The sequence below is a fragment of the Orycteropus afer genome, unplaced genomic scaffold (genome assembly GCF_000298275.1).
Source record: "Orycteropus afer afer isolate SDZICR_OR568_19922 unplaced genomic scaffold, OryAfe1.0 scaffold00144, whole genome shotgun sequence".
NCBI classification, from domain to species: domain Eukaryota; kingdom Metazoa; phylum Chordata; class Mammalia; order Tubulidentata; family Orycteropodidae; genus Orycteropus; species Orycteropus afer.
Window position 1 is genome coordinate 5,946,610 of NW_006921731.1, and position 18,226 is coordinate 5,964,835.

An 18,226-nucleotide genomic window follows, 5' to 3' on the forward strand; every position below is an offset into this window, starting at 1 on the left:
TAACAGAGAATTTCCCCCATATCATGAAAGAAGAAAAAAATATTTGTCCAAGAAGCTCATAGAACCCCACACAAGTTAGATCCCAAGAGAAAAACACGAAGGCATATTATAATCAAACTCTCCAAAACCAAAGACAAAGAAAAAATTTGGAGAACTTTCTGGGAGAAAAGAAACATTACTTATAATAATCAAACAGTTAGGCTCAGCTCCGATTATTCAGCTGAAGCCATGCAGGAAAGAAGGCAATGGGATGGCATACATAAAACACTGACAGAAAATAACTTCCAACCAAGAATCCTACATCCAGCCAAATTATCCATCAAATATGAGGGTGAAATCAAGGCATTCTCAGACAAACAGTAATTAAGGAATTTTGTGAAAACCAGACCAACACAGTAAGAAATGCTTAAGGAAGTCCTTCCAATAGAGAACCCACAACAGAGATCCAAAAAATCAGGATACATGGCATCAACACTAAAACCAAATCAGAAATAGAAACTCAAAATAACATCATAAAACATTGTACACTAAAAACCAAGGAAGTCAATCAGCACACAACAAGAACAATTAACCTATCACAGGGAATGAAACTTCTAGGTACAAACAAATGGAGAGGAAAACAGGACAATGTCTTCACATTACGTACTGTTCTAAAATGCAGAGAGAAGAATATACTCCAAGGTAACCACAGAGAAAATTTACAATCCCCCTAAGCAAATTCATAACAAAGGAAAACATATAGATTTAATAAGCACAATACCAACTATAAAGAAGAAAAGGGAGAAAGCAATCGCCAACAAACTTAACTCAGCATAGAAAAGTATATGGACCAAGGAAACACCAACAACATGACAGAAAAACACAATAAAATGACAGCAATCAATTCATATCTATCACTACTCAATGTGAATGGACTAAATGCACCTATCAAGAGAAAGAGAGTGGGAGACTATATAAGAAAAGAAGACCCATCAATATGCTGCCTACAAGAGACCCACCTTAGACACAAAAATAAAATCAAATTAAGCATTAAGGGATGGAAAAAAATATATACCAAGCCAATGGAAACCAAAAAAGATCAGGAGTGACAATATTAATTTCTGATAAAATAGACATTAAGGTGAAAAACATCATAAGAGAAAAAGAAGGACATTATATGATGCTGAAAATGTCAAAGAAGATGTTAAAATAATAAATATATATGCACCCAATGATAGTGCTTCAAAATATGTGAAGGAAATATTAACTGAATGAAAAGGGATAACAGACAACTCTACAATAGTAGTAGGAGACTTTAACACACCAATTTCAAAGATGGACAGGTCAACTAGAAGAAACTCAAAAAAGACACAGATGAGCTCAACAATGCTATCAACCAACTCGACCCCATAGACATATACAGAGCATTTCACCCAATAAAAGCACAATTCACATTCTTCTCCAGTGCACATGGATCCTTCTCCAGAATAGACCATATGTAAGGACATAAAACAAGCCTCAAAAAATTCAAAAGCATCAAAATACTACAAAGCACTTTCTTGGACCACAATGCTATAAAATTAGAAATTAATAATAGGAAGAGCAAGGAAAAAACATCAAACATATAGAAGCTAAAAAATTCTCTGCTCAAAAACGACTGGGTAATAGAACAAATAAAAACTGAAATAAAAAAAAATTCTTAGAAACAAATGAGAATGAAGATACATCATACCAAAAGCTATGGGACACAGTGAAAGCAGTACTCAAAGGACAGTTTATAGCAATAAATGCATATGTCAAAAAGAGGAAAAGAAACAAAATCAACACTGTAACTCATCAATGCCAACAACTAGAAATAGAACAACAAAAGAATCCTATAGTATCTAGAAACAAGGAAATGATAAAGATCAGAGCAAAAATAAATGAAACAGAAAAAAAAAAGAGAAAATCAACAAAACAAAAAGCTGGTTCTTTGTAAAGATTAATAAAATCAATAAACCATTGGCAGATAACAAAAGAAAGAGAAGATCCAAATCACAAGAATTGTAAATGAAAAGGGTGTCATCACAACAGAACCAACTGAAATAAAAAAGATACTGACAGAATATTATGAAAAACTGTACACCAATAGATTTGAGAATCTAGAAGAGATAGTTAAGTTTCTAGAATCACAAGACCTACCTAAACTATCGCACTCAGAGACAGAAAACTTGATCAGACCTTTAATAAAAGAAGAAATTGAACAGGTCATAAAAAAATTCCCACAAAGAAAAGTCCTGGCCCTGATGGCTTCACTGGAGAATTTTATCAAATATTCAGAGATGAGTTGGCACCTATGCTACTCAAGCTATTCCAGAGCATTGAAAAAGATGGAGTAATCCCAAACTTATTTTATGGAGCAAGCATAACACTAATACTAAAACCAGAAAAAGACATCCCTAGAAAGGAAAACTACAGACCAATATTCCTCATGAAAATAGATGCAAAAATCCTTAACAAAATATTAGCCAGCAGAATCCAACAAAATATCAAAAAATAATACACCCAGACCAACTGGGATTCATACCAAGTTTACAAGGATGGCTCAACATCACAAAAATAGCCAATGTAATCCACTACATAAACAAAACAAAGGAAAAGAACCATATGATTATATCAATTGATGCAGAAAAGGCATTTGATAAAATAACACATCCATTCCTGTTCAGAACTCTCAGCAAAATAGGGTTAAAAGGGAAATTCTTCAGCATAATAAAGGGCATATATGCAAACCCAACAGCCAACGTCATTATTAATGGAGAAAGACTCAAAGCATTCCCCTTATGAACAGAAACCAGACAGGGATGTCCTCTATCACCACTTCTTTTTAACATTGTATTGGAAGCCCTGGCCAGGGCAATAAGGCAAGAAAGAGAAATAAAAGGCACACAAATTGGCAAAGAGGAACTAAAACTATCTCTATTTTCAGATGATATGATCCTGTACATAGAAAACCCAAGAGACTCAGCATAAAAACTACTGGAACTAATAGAGAGGTTCAGCAAAGTGGCAAGATACAAGGGCAACATACAAAAATCACTTGGAACCCTCTACACCAACAAAGTGTCCTCTGATAAAGAAATAAGGGAAAACAATACCATTTACAACAGCTACTGAAAAGATAAAATATCTAGGAATAAACCTCACCAGAGACACAAAAGTCCTATACAGAGAAAACTATAAAAGAGTGCTACAAGAGACAACAAGGGCACTACACAAATGGAAGGACCTAGCTTGTTCATGGATAGGTAAGCTGAATATTGTGAAAATGTCAATTTTCACATTTAATGCAATCTACACATTTAATGCAATCCCAATCCAGATTCCAACAAAATTTTTTAAGGACATGGATAAACCAATTACTAATTTCATATGGAAAGGAAAGAGACCTCGGATAAGCAGAGTACTTCTCAAGAAGAAAAATAAAGTGGGAGGTCTCACACTCCCAGATCTTAAGAGCTACTATACAGCCACAGTAGTCAAAATAGCATGGTATCAGTACAGTGATAAAGAGATAAACCAATGGAACAGAATAGAAAGTCCAGTTATAGACCCATCCATCTATGGAAAACTGATCTTTGACAAAGGTCCAAAATCCATTAAATGGGGAAGAGACAGCCTCTTTAACAAATGGTGCTGGCAAAACTGGATACTGACCTGAAGAAAAATGAAACAAGACCCATACTTCACCCCGTACACAAAAACAAACTCAAGCTGGGTCAAAGACTTAAATGTAAACTCCAAAACTACAAAATTCATCAAAGATAAAATATGGACAAATCTGGGAGCCCTAATTTATGGCATAAATAGATTATCAAGCATAACCCAAAATGTGCAGGAGATAGAAGAGAAGCTAGATGACTGGGACCTTTTAAAAATTAAATTCTTATGTTCATTGAAAGACATCATCAAAAGGGTAAAAAGAAAATGTACAGATTGGGAGAAAATATTTGCCAATGATATATCTGATAAAGGAGTCATCTTCAAAATCTACAGAAAACTTCAACACCTCAACTCCAAAAAGACAAATAACCCAATTCATAAATGGGCAAAAGACTTGAACAGACACTTCATCAAAGAAAATATACAGGCAGCCAACAAACACTTGAGAAATTGCTTGCAATTGTTAATCATTAGAGAGGTGCAATTCAAAACAACAATGAGTTATCATCTCACTCCGGCAATAACAGCAAAATTCAACATGTCAGAAAATAACAAATGCTGGTGAGATTGTGGAAAGATTCGAAATCTTGTGCACTGCTGTTGGGATTGTAAAATGGTACAACCATTGTGGCAAACGGTATGGCGTTTCCTTAAAAAACTGAAAACAGAAGTACCATTTGACCCAGTAATTCCATTACTAGGAATATATCTTAACGAGATGAGAGATAGTGCATGAACAGACATATGTACATCTATGTTCATCACAGCACAATTCACCATAGCAAAGAGATGGAAACAATTTAAATACCCATCAATGAATGAATGGATAAGCAAATTATGGTACATGTATACAATGGAAGGAGCTCTGATAGTGTAGTGCCTAAGGCACTTGACTGCTAACCAGAAGGCTGGAGTTTAAACCCATCAGCCACTCCTCGGAAGGAAGATGGGGCAATCTACTTCCATAGTGACACTGCCTTGGAAACCCAAGGAGGGGTCATTATGAGTCAGGTCCGACTCGGCAGCACATAACAACAGCGGCACATAACAATAACAAAAACAAGCACACAATGGAATAGTATGCTACATTGAAGAACAATGAGGGATAGACATCATCTCACAATATGGATGAACCAGGGGGACATTATGCTTAGTGAAATAAGTCAATCACAGAAAGACAAGTACTGTATGAGTCTATTATTGGAAAAAGACAAAGAAGGGTTTGCTCAGGAAAGGGGACTTACTTTGTAAGTTACCAGGATAGGGAAGGAAAGGGAGAGATTAATTTTGGGCTAGATGGGGCCCACATTCTGATGAGGGTAGTGGGAGAGATATACAGAAAGGATCTGTGACCATCATGATAACATTAGAAAATGGGAGGACACCAAACTGTGCACATAAGAGATAGACAACAGATGTTAATACCAACCAATGTGTCCATAATACTGCATTGCCATTAACATGAAACATCAGGCTACAGATAAACACATAAACACCTGAGACAATCAGATGGCGGTCAGTGCACAGAAGTAACTCTAGACCAAGGATAGATTCAGCTGAAGCCAATCTTGTACAGACATCATTGATACAAAATACCTGCAATCCTGACAAAAACAATACAAGATAGACTCAAAGTAATCCCTCACAGACAACCAGACACTATGGAAGAGAGATCCAATAGATATACCATCTCAGGGTCATAGTACTGGGGGGCACCAGACTCAATCGGCACAACAAAATACATAAAAGCCTTGTTCCACATCCTACATTGGTGAGTAGCGACTGGGGTCTTAAGAACTTTCAAGCGGCCATCTAAGATGCAGCTAACAGTCTCCTAGCATAGGAAGCAAAGAAGAGTGCAAAAAAAAAAAAAAAAAAAGGGTATTAGGAAGCAATCTGCTCTAGGACACGATGACCCTCGAGACCAGAACTAGGTGGTGCCTGGCTACCAATGCCAACCACTCAGGAAAGGATCAAATCTGGAGATCCTGGATACAGTGGGAGGAAAAAGGTGGAACAAAATGCAAAAAAGTCAATAATGACCAGAATTACTAGTCAGATGAAATCTGATGAGACTGCCAATATTATGGCCCTGGAATACATTCTGTGCCTGGAATAAAACAAACCCCAGGGGCTGGCTCTCAGCCTAATAGTTAACAAGATGTACATGCAGACCACTCAACCCAAGATGATGCATCCACATACTCTATGGAAATACATCCCTTAGAGCAATAGACCACAGGGCACCAGAGGACCATCATTCAAATTGAAGAAATGCAAGACAAACAGGAGTGCATAAATATGAGGGGCTCAGGGGGAGGGTTACAGGGTGGGAGGGGAGGGGACTGGGTTGGGCATGGTAAATGGGGAGTGAAACTAAATGTACAAGTAATGTTGAATGTAAAACAAGCTCTTAAAATAAAATAATAAAATAAAATAAAATAAAAATGTACTGCTGTCAAGTTTGATCCAATTCATAGCAACTCCTCCTTGGGTTTCTGAGGCAGTATCACTACGGAAGTAAATTGCCCAATCTTCCTTCTGAGGAGTGGCTGATGGGTTTGAACCGCCAGCCTTCTGGTTAGCAGTCAAATACCTTAGGCACTATGCTACCAGAGCTCCTGTACTTTATAATAGGACAACTAAAAAATATTGAAGTTGTAAAAGATTTCATTTTACATGGATCCACAACCAACACCCAAGGAAGCAGCAATCAAGAAATCAAATGGCAAAGAAACAACATGTTGCATTGAGCAAATCTGCTGCAAAGTAACTCTTTAAAGTGTTAAAGAGCAACAATGTATCTTTGAAGACTAAGATGTGCCTGACCCAAGCCATAGTCTTTCCAGTAGCCTTATATGCATGTGAAAGCTGGATAATGAATAAGGAAGACTGAAGAAGAACATTTAAATTTCAAATGCATTTGAAAATGTATTTGAATTTTGGTGTTAGTGAAGAATATTGAATGTTCCAAGGACTGCTAAAAGAATGAACAACTTGTCTTGGTGGAAGTACAACCAGAATGCTGCTTAAAAGTGAAGATAGTGAGGCTTCACTTCTCATACTTTGGATGTGTTATCAGAAGGTATCATTCACTGGAGAAGGATATCCTACTTGGTAAAGTAGATGGTCAGCATGAAAGAGGAAGACCCTCAATGAGGTGGACTGACAGAGTGGTGGCAACAGTGGGCTCAAACATAGCAAAGACTATGAAGATTGCACAGGACTGGGCATATTTCATTCTGTTTTACATGAGGTCACTCTGAATTGAAATTGACTTGCTGGCACCTAAAATCACCAACAACAAGTAAGACAACTAGCTATTATTGTGCTATTGCTCTACCATTTGCAACATTTACTTGAACCATTAAAACCAGTATCAAGCCAGTTGCAGTCGAGTGAACTCCAACTCATGGTGACCCCATGTGTTTCAGGATAGAATTGTGCTCCTCAAGTTTTTCAATGGCTGTTTTTTCAGAAGTAGACAGCCATATTTTTCTTCCAAGGCACCTCTAGGTGGATTTGAACTTCCAACCTCTTGGTTAGCAGCCAAGCACTTTAACCATTTGCACCAATCAGAGACTCTCTTACAGTTCCCTAAATACAATTCTTAAAACCCAGAATCATTCTCTTGTGACTAAAATTTAGTGCTTACATCCCTAGCCATGTTGCCAGATGCTCATTCTAGTTCTAGAAGTCACTGGGTAAGAAATGATAAAACAAGTGACCCTGCATTCCCCCAAAAGCAAAAAAGAAACTTCATGGGAGTTGACATTTTGCAAGGAAATAAGAAACACTGCTTGTACTTTATGTTGTGCAAATAAACTCAAGTGATGAGAAATTTCACAAAAACATCCCTAGCATAATCAAAATGATTTCAATTTCCTGAAACAGTAAATAGTCATTACCAAACTCACTCTCTAATCTTTTTTCTTTTCTTTTTTTCCTCTCTATTACAATGGAACTCTTCCCCTTGCAGCTCTTAAACTTGTAAAGCTAAACAAAAATGGAAGAGCTGTGATTCTGCAGGTTGCTCACTTGGCAAAATGCCTTTTTTATGAGATCTTTGTTGAATTTGGCAATTTACTGTTTTTCACAATTTAAACTCCATGGTTTCTTGTACATAAAGTGGTATTTTTTATTGATCACTCTTACTTCTCTAGCCATATGCTTATCATTAGAGTGTGTGTATTTTCATATCACAATTCACAGATCCCATTTGGCAATTCAGTACATTTAATTGTGCTAATCAACTATGTACAACATCATAACCCATCAAGAGTATACCAAGAGTAATGTGTGCTTTGGAATATTTTGGAAAAACACTGTTTGAAAACTATTTAATTTTGCTTACATTCTGTTTCTATCACTGTAATGTCTTCTAGATCTAGTACTGGTGGAATTAACAATTGCTGAAACCTTGTACATTTTCTGGTTTTAAAAGGAGTAAATTATACCCTTGACCTTATTGAAAAAGTCCATAATCATGACTAGAAATAGCTACAAATGAAAAATGAAATGGTAAAGACATACATTGCCAAATAATACTCCTCAATAGGGCTCTTTCATAAAACCACAGTAATTATTCTTCCCTTTTTATATCTCTTGAGAATAAATAATAGGAAAATGATTTACAATTTTGGCCTGTTGCATGGAGTCCTGCGCTTGTTTTAATCATAAAATAGTTATCTCCGTAGGCTTTGGTGATGCACATCATCCCCCATAAAGAAGCCAATGGTTGTCAACTCACCAGCATGCATTTGAGGACATTCTTTTCCTTTTCTTCTTTCTATTGCCTTTCACTACCCTCACTCACATTTTGCTATTCCCCAGGCCCAGGCATAGACAGAAGTACTAAAATGAAATTCAAGTCAGTTTTACAGACAGCAAACATGCATTATGAATGTAAAACATACTGTTGGAAACATACTATGCTCATTGAGTTTATATTTCAGAAGAATTTCCTCTAAGACATTTTAAAACTAAAACTATAATCTAGAAACCATTCATGGTCCTTGGATTTAGAATTCTGCTGTGGGTTCATGAAATATTCACTTAAAACAACAACAACAAAATAAAATATAGACAACAGAGGCAAATAATAATATATGTATAATACTGCATTACCACTAACACCAAACACCAGGCTACAGATAAATGCATAGACAAAGGAGAAGATCAGGTAGGGGTTGATGAACAGTACTATACACTAAACCAAAGATAGACTTAGCCAAAGATAATCTTACATATGTACTTGTGCTATAAAACTAGCCACACACATTATAGAACCAACAGAAGACAGAGTTGGAGTAACACCTCAGAGAAAACCATACACCTTGAGAGAGAAAATCACCAGGCCTGCTGACTTGGGACCATATTCTCAGGAGACACCAAGCTCAATTGGCACAACATAGTACATAAACATCTTGTTCCACAATCTACTTTGGTGAGTAGTGACTGAGGTCTTAAAAGCTTTCGAGTGGCCATCTAAGATGCAACTCTTCATCTCTTCTCATTGAAGTAAAGAAGAATGAAGAAAACCAAAGGCATCTGGAAACAATTAATCCAAGGATATGATGGACCCTGAGACCAGAAGAACTAGATGGTGTTCGGCTACCACTCAGAAAGAGGTCAAACCTGGAGATCCTGGATAGAGTGGGAGGAAAAATGTGGAACAAAGTCCAAAAACACAAAAATGGCCAGAATTACTGGTCAGATAGATTTTGGTGAAACCCCTAAGACTATAGCCCCAGGTTACTCTGTGGGCCTAGAATTGGACTCACTCTTATGGATTGGCTCTCAGCCCCACAGTAGAAAGACCTACATGTAGAACACCTATCCCAAAGCAATGTACCCACCTACTCTAGGGAGATATAATCCTTAAAGTAACTGGCTGTGAGGCACCAGTGGGGCAGCATTCACATAGAGGAAAGCTGGACAAACAGGAGTGCATAATTAAGAAGGGCACAGGGAGGGGGTAGTCACAGAATGGGAGAGGAAGACAGTTTGTTGTGGTCGGGGATGGTACCAGAGGCTAAAGTATTTCTGAATGTACACTAACTTGCATATAAAACAAATTTTGCTCTGAAAATTTGCACCCAACATGCAATTAAAAAAAAAAAAAAAAAAAAAAAACAAACACAGCCCTAACTTTCAGGTTCTGAATCAAACAATTTAGGCAAAAGTCATATTTTCAATTGGAAAACCAGCCACCATTGTGCTTTATATGATTATACAGAAAACAGAAGTAACCATGAAAAATCAGGTGCAACTAATTTCTGAAAGCAGATGTTTTTGTAAATTTTTAGACATTTCTACTTCAATTTTTTCCCTTATTTTAGTCTGTTATTTGGAAGGCAAATGAAAAAGCATGGGTTACAATTGCCATCTTTGAAGATTGGTTTTTGAACAATTTCACCCCTATTGAATATTATTTGTAGGCCAAGAAAATTCTTTCAAGACTCTACTTGGGTTGGACAATGCATTAGGACATCTAAGCAGTTTAAATGATCTTCACCCCAATATAATGGCTGCATTTTTACCTCTTAACCCCACATCACTACATCAGCCAATGAATCAGGGAGTCAAGCCTATTATTTATGGCAGACCTTCTTACAAGCTTTCAGGGCTACCCAAGATGATGTGATGAGCTTAAGAGAGTTCTGGAGGAATTGTAACAGCTATGATGCCATAAAAATATTGTTGATTCTTCATAAAATATATATATAAATATATGTGTGTGTGTGTGTGTATCAGATTTTCTGCTCTGATAGAGTCTGGTGAGATACTCAAGACTATGGTCCCTAGTTACCTTTCAGGTCTGGAACTGAACTCCTGTGGCTTCCAGCCAAACAATAGATAGGCATATGGGGTGAACATTTACATCATATTCCTTGGAGTGATGAATCATGGAAAAACAGAAGGACAATGATTACACAGAGAGATAGCTGGGGTGGGGGGTGATTTGAGGAAGTGCATGGGAGGGAAAGACACAGGGAAGAGATAAATATGAGGAAGAAATGGGAAGAGAGCTGTTATATTGTGAGGAATTGCAATCAATATCATGAAACAAAATATGTAAGAAATGTTGTGTGAAAAATAATTTTCCTCTGAAACTATCACCCAAATCACAATTAAAATTAACAAAAAACCAAACAAACAACAACAAAAAATATTGCTGATTTTTGGGATGAAGTGAAGTAGTTAGATATTGAAGAAGTGTGGAATAAACTATGCTCCCAATTTGTGCATGCTTTTCGGGGTTTACAACTGACAACATTGCTGAAGCCAGGTAAGCTATCAATGGTACTGATAATCAACTGCAGTTAGACATCAGTGAAAATGATGTTGTAGTATCACTTGACTCCCATGCTGAAGAACCAACCATGAAGACCTTATAGAACTATAGCAGCAATTGTGGAAGAAAATTGGGACTTAAAAATTCCAGAACTGAAAAAGATTTTGATGAAAGTGTTAGCTGAAGAACTTCTTCTCATTTAAGAATGGATGACTAAGATGAAGCTGCAAGATCCTACTACAAAGCAGTTCACCAAAGTTTACTGTACATTTATTAAGGATCTCAGCTGATACAACACCATTTATGATGAGAAAAAGAAAAGCTCTGTACAAACCTCCCATGATGTCAACTTCAAGAAACTGACTCCAGTAGTAAACCCCCACTTTGGAAGCAGAACCAAACCTTCACTCTCTAGCACCAGGTCTACCATCTTAAAGAGTAGCCATCTCTACAACATCTTCTCCTGCACTATCTAATTATTAAAGTTATCATAATGCTACCTCATGAGTGACCCTTCTGGTATGAAAGTCATTGATGGGATGAGAGTAAGTATTAACTTTCAGTCATGACCTTTTTTCTGTACTGTTTTTCTAGACTGTTTTAAGACCTGTTTCTTTAATGCTTTTTCACAGGACTGTATACCTATGCAAAGGAGGTATGATGGTGCAGTGACCAATGCATTTGGTTGCTAACCATAATGTCAGCAGTTTGAACCCACCAGCTACTCCATGGGAGAAATATGAGGCTGTCTGTTTCTGTGAAGATTTACAGCCTTGAAAACCCTTAAGGTACTTCTTCTCTGTCCTATAATGTGTTAGAATAAACTTGATGGCAGTGCTGTTGTTGTGATGGTGGTGGCTGTAGTTGCTATACCTACACATACAATTCTCTCTCTTCAAAAATAGTAGTTATTTTTATTATTACTGTGTACTGTATTATTACATTTAAGATGTTTTAGTGAATTTGGAAGTGTTTCTGAAGAGTTTTATATGCATGCAATGGTAAAATACGTACTATATACTAAGGCAAATATTTGACTGACACTAAATAACTACATGCATCTCTTTCAACTTAGCTACAAATTTGACTTAAAGACAGACTTAGGAACTGATTTCATTTGTAATTCAGTGATTGCCTATAATATATGTCTGGAGGCAGTGGTGGTTCAGTGGTAGAATTCTTGCCATCCATGCAGGAGGAAGGGGTTCAATTCCCAGCCAATGCACCACCCATTTGTCGGTGGAGAATTGCATGTTGTTATGATGCTGAGCAGGTTCCAGTGGAGCTTCCAGACTAAAATGGACTAGGGTGAAAGACCTGGTGAAAATCAGCCAAGGAAAGCCCTGTAGATCACAACAGTATGATCAACAAACAATTATGGGAATGTGCAAGACAGGGCAATGTTTTGTTCCATTATAATGGGTCACCATGTATCAGGGGCTGATTTGACAGTAGCTAGCAACAGTAACCTGTTGAGGGAAGGCCCTTAATGAGACGGATTGACACAGTGGCTGCAACAATAGGTTCAGGTATAGCAAGGGTTGTGATGCTGGCACAGGACTGAGCAGTGCTTTGTTTTGTTGTACATGGGATCACTGTGAGTTGGAGCCAACTCGATGGCACCTAACAACAACAACAACAGTAACAACAAGGGAACTTAAGGTGGAATGATAATCAAAGTTTTCCTATATTAACCCATATTTTATGTACATGCACTTGGGCAAACCTATGCTGATCTAGCTTACATGTCAGAACTGATTGACAGTGATAGCCTGGGCAATCCATGAGGAGAGAGAGAACATCCTTATGGAGGCTAGTGATAACCATCATAAACACTACTCACTTGGAAGCATAGCCATCATAAACAGTCACTTAGAAGCTGAGGCACCATGGTCATTTTTCCCTATTCTAAAAAAATATGTGTGTAATGATAGGAGGGACAAATTAATAGCAACATTCAATATACATAAATTAAATTTATATTAGATAATCTCATGTTATATTAAATAATTCCATAATGAATATAATTAACTTGAATTTGAAAGATACCTCTGGTTGATTTCCAGTAGAACAAATATAACATACTTTACTGCAGGTTTCATACCCCTGTACCATCCATAGCTATTAATCCAGGGCTTTTCTGCCTTCAGGAATACTTCACTCTGCATATATAAAACCTCTTACTTTATACAATCAATGTGCTTTCAATCCTTATAAAAGTGAATACAGTTTTGAAATGCTTAGTGTGGTGTGCATTTTCACTTACCTTTTCTGCTGACTGAGCGGTGCCAAAAAATATTGGAATGAAGGCTAGCCATACTATACATGTTGTATACATAGTAAATCCAATGGGCTTGGCTTCATTAAAATTCTCTGGGACACCCCGAGTCTTGATGGCATACACAGTACATGTGACCATGAGAAGAATGCTATATCCCAAGGAGCAAATGATTTGGAGATCTGTAATATCACATTTGAGAACTCCTCTGGCCTGCTCAGGATTCATTGTCTTATGTTCATCATAATCTATGATGATGTTGGGCGGGTCGACACCAAACCAAATAAAAACACCTAAAAGCTGAACTGATATTAAACTGGAAGTGATTGCCAGCTGTGATGTTGGGCTTATGAGTCTGGGAGCTGTCACTGATTTCTTGCCCTGCTCAAATATGCGGTAAATCCGATTGGTCTTTGTCAAAAGGGCTGCATAACTGATGCACATCCCCAAGCCCAGGAAAACTCGTCGAAAAGAACACACTGCCACATCTGGTTTGGCAATCATCAGGAAAGTGATAATGTAGCAAAGGAAGATGCCTGTCAACAGAACATAGCTGAGTTCCCGTCCAGATGCCCGAACAATGGGAGTGTCATTGTAGCGGATGAACGTGGCCATTACAAAGATGGTGGCGATGATGCCCAACATTGCCAGGAAGACTGGGATGACAGCCCAGGGGGAATGCCACTCCAGTTTTATGATGGGGATGTCCTGGCAGCCTGTTCGGTTTTCATTGGGCCTCTGGTCATAGGGACAATGCTGGCAGGTCATCTCATCAAACTGGTATTGGTACCCATCACATGGCTCACAGGTCCAGCAGCAAGGAGTGCCCTTCTGTGTCTTCTTTCTTTGCCCAGGCTTACATGGTAGTGTGCACACAGAGGGAGGGATCTCTCGGACCCCTTTGCCCCACTGCATGTCCTCTATCTGCAGTGTAAGAAATAAGAAGGAGAGACGGGAAGATTATTCAAGAGAAGAGATAAATAAACAGTACTTATCGAAGCTAATTTACAGACTTGATGAGAGTAAATTATTTATCCTCAGCTACAGGTCCTTGAAAGGAGCCCTGGTGATACAGAGGTTAAAGCACTTAGCTACTAATTGAAAGTGGTTCAAACCCACCAGCTGCCCTGTGGTATAAAAACATGGTAGTCTTTTTCCATAAAGATTTACAGCCTTGGAAACCCTATATGACAGTTCTGCTCTGTCCTATAGGGTCACTAGGAGTAGGAATCATCTTGATAGTAGAGGGTTTGGTGTTGAAAGGTCCTTAGGTGGCACACCACTGCCAACAGAAAAGCTGGAGGTTGGAGTCCATCCAGAGGTGCCTTCAAAGGAAAATCTACAAATTACTTTAGAAAAATCAGCCATTGAAAACTCCCAGAGCACTATTCTACTCTGGTACACATGGGGTTTCCATGATTAGAAAATGACACAATGACAACTGTCTTGGTGATCACCCCCCCCAGGTTAGTAAGGGCTACAACCCAGATTTGACCCTGAGCCATCTGAATCCAACATCTTTATTCTTCATCACTACAGAGTATGTTCTAAATGAGCCTGATTTTAAGAATTCTCTGTGACAATTATTAGGACCTCTGGTGGAATGGTGGATAAGACAGTTGGCTGCTAACAAGAAGGTCAGTGGTTCAATCCCACCAGAAGCTCCATGAGAGGAAAATGAGTTAATCTACTTCTGTAAAGATTTACAGCTTTGGAAACCCTATGGGGGTCACTATGAGTTGGGCATGACTCTATGGCAGTAGGTTTTGGGGTGACAGTTATTACATATACAGATGGCCTGTTCCCATCTCAGAGTTCTGAAATCAGAATATCTTGAAAAGGAGGCTTGGAGTCTGTATTTTAGCAAGTGCCTGAAGATTCTTCCAAACCAAAGACCAAATGTGTTGCCTTCTAGTTGATTTCAATTTATGGCAACCTCATGGGTTATAGAGTAAAACTGTGCTCCGTAGTATTTTCTGGGATGTAATTTCATCAGAAGCAAATTTCCAGTCTTTTCTTCCGTGACACCACTGGATGGGTTTAAACTACCAAACTTTAGTTTAGTAGTCAAGTACCAACCATTTGTTAGAGACCTCTTCTCCCTTCCTCATAAATTTATCTATCTATCTATCTATCTGTTTATTTTTGGTTCAGTTGACATTTTTATTTACCCACATAATTACTTTTTTTTTTGTATTGTTAAAATCAGACAGAGACAGATTGAGAAATACCGACATGAACTCTATTGCCTCCTCCTAAATAGTCAGTGCAAGTGTTCCAAACCAAGTTCATAAAAAAAAAAAAAAAAAAAACTTAAGTAATCTGAAAAACTATAGAGTTATCTCCCTGATTAGGTACTTATTTTCTTACTTGTTTTTTCAATTATGTTGGCCGATATTTCAATGCTAACCACTTTTCCTAACATTCCACAGGCAGGATGGCACTTTGATCATGCAATTTTGGTACAGGGTGAATCTATTCTATTACTTAACACAGAAGAGTAAAGAAGTTCATTGCTGAAAGACCTGGCGATCTGCTTTTGTAAAGATTCCAAACCAAACCAAGCTTACTGCCATCGAGTCCATTCTGATTCATAGTGACCCTTTAGGACAGAATAGAACTGTGCCACATGATTTCTAAGGATCAGCAGTTGAACTCTAACCACTGTGCTGCAACCAGTGCTCCTTCCATAAAAATAACAGTCTAGAAAACCCTATGGGGCAGTTCTATTCTGTCACATCAGGTGATGTGAATTGGTATGAGTTGGAATCAACTCCACAGAGCTGGGCTTTTTTTTTTTTTTTTTGTACTCTAAGAGCTCAGAAAAGAACTGTGGCAATGCAGTGATTAAGCACTTGGCTGTTAACCAAAAGGTGGGCAGTTCAAACTCGTCAGCTGCTCCATAGGAGAAAGATATGATGGTCTACTTCTGTAAAGATTTACAGCCTTGGAAACGCTATGGGCAGTTTTACTCTGTCCTGTCAGATCACTGTGAGTTGGAATTGACTTGACAGTGATGAGTTTGGGTTAAGAGTTCAGAAATATTCAATGGGAAAATAATTTGATACTGTCCATTCACCTACTTTGATTATGGAATTTAAACTGAAACATTAATTACATCCTAGAACAACATGAAAGTATATTTGCCTAACTAGAAACGTAGTTCCTTTTTTTTTTTTTTGAGGAAAATTCATAATCAGCAATCTTCCAGGAAATAATAGAAATGGAAAACTTTATTATTGGGGTCAAATATCATTCTAGTGAGTGTCTCTCATCTTTGCCTGAACCACATCTGCTCTTCCCCATCACTGATAGGAGGTCGTAAGATTTATTTTCCATGTGTTTTCTGTCAAGTTGAATTTATACTGAAGCCCTAGGGTTGAGCACATTACCATGGTCTGGCTAATTAGTACAAGCATACCTCAGAGATATTGTGGGTTCAGTTCTAGACCTCTGCAACAAAACAAGTATGACAAGAAAGAAAGTTACACAAAATTTTTGCTATCCTCATGCATAGTGCCTAAGGCAGCTGACTGCTAACCATAAGGCTGGCAGTTCAAAACCACCAGCCACTCCTCGGGAGGAAAATTGGGGAATCTACTTCTGTAGAATACTGCCTCGGAAACCCAAGGAGAGGTATGTAAGAGTTGCAATAGACTCAATGACAGTGAGTTTGGCTTGTTTTGTTTTAATGCATATTAAAATTGAAATATTGTGAGAATTACCAAAGTGTCACAGAGAGACATAAAACCAGCACATGCTGTTAGAAAAATGGTGTCAGTAGAATTGCTAGATGCAGGATTGACACAAACCCTCAATTTGTAAAAAGCACAATATCTTCAAACTGCAATAAAGCCAAGTGCAATACAATGATCTGTACATTGCAATGGTTCTCAAACTTGAGTGAGCAACAGAATCATCTGAAAGCCTTGCTACAACACAAATTTCTGGGCTCCTATCGCAAATTTTCTGATTTGCTCCTCTGAAGGAAGATTAGGCAATCTACTTCTGTAGTGAGGGGTTGCTAGAAGTCAGATCCGATGCCAGGGAAATGGGGTGGGGTTAGGGTGGGACCAAGAATGTGCATTTCTAACAAGTTCCCAGATGCTGCTGTTGCTGGGAATTCTCCAGGGACTATACTCTGTAAAGCACTGATGTATTCCAACCTGCCAGCCTCCGAGGTTGGATCAGGGTTGGAAATCATTATGTCCTAGGTAATAGAACTTAATTTCATAATTTTTATTGAGATTACATGGAATAAACATCTTTGTTAGATGTACAGTTTTCAGGATGTAAGCTTGCTGGAAATCATGGCTGCAAGAAGGAAAAAAAAATTAGAGAAGAAATCAACACACAGGAATGCTAAGTGGAGGTATATAGAGAAAGATTACTCATGACTCTGTTTAAGCTCCTGTATATAACTATGCCTGAGGTAGGAATTCACCTGGACTATGCCATGTAAGGAGCCCTGGTGATTCAATGGTTAAGTGCTCGGCTGCTAACTGAAAGATTGGTGGTTCTCCTTGGAGAAAGACCAGGCTATCTTCTCCTGTAAATATAACAGCCTAGAAAACCCTGAGGGACAGTTCTACTCTGTAAAAGGTGGGATCACTATGACTTGGAATCCATTCAATGGCACATGAAGACAATACGCCATTAAATAAATCAGTAAATTGTCTTTTGTTGAAACCACTTTGAATTGCATTTTGGTTACTTGCAACCAAGAGTTCTGAATCTTACACTTGCTAAATAGTTTTCAGTATCCGTAAGTTGTAAAAGATGTACTTAGCTAGCAAATCATTTTATGGAATGAATTCCAATTAACAAGTATGGCCGATTTTTCCCATACCTAGTCAATTGAAATTTTAATAGCATTGAACCAAAGCAGAGGTCAAACAAACTGGAACTTCTATGGCATATTTTAAACATAAAATTTTGAGAGCTAAAAGGGAAAGAAAATCATTTATAAT

At 37.8% G+C, this 18,226-nt stretch overlaps 1 protein-coding gene across 1 annotated transcript in view; it reads right to left on the reverse strand.

Moving 5' to 3' along the window:
- The window catches only part of GRM7 (glutamate metabotropic receptor 7), a 1,568,320-nt gene that overhangs the window by 227,702 nt on the left and 1,322,392 nt on the right, over positions 1-18,226 (reverse strand). The window contains exon 8 of the mRNA XM_007945853.2: positions 13,245-14,180. Within this exon, the coding sequence (XP_007944044.1) occupies positions 13,245-14,180 (936 nt within the window). The remainder of the gene's footprint in view (positions 1-13,244; positions 14,181-18,226) is intronic.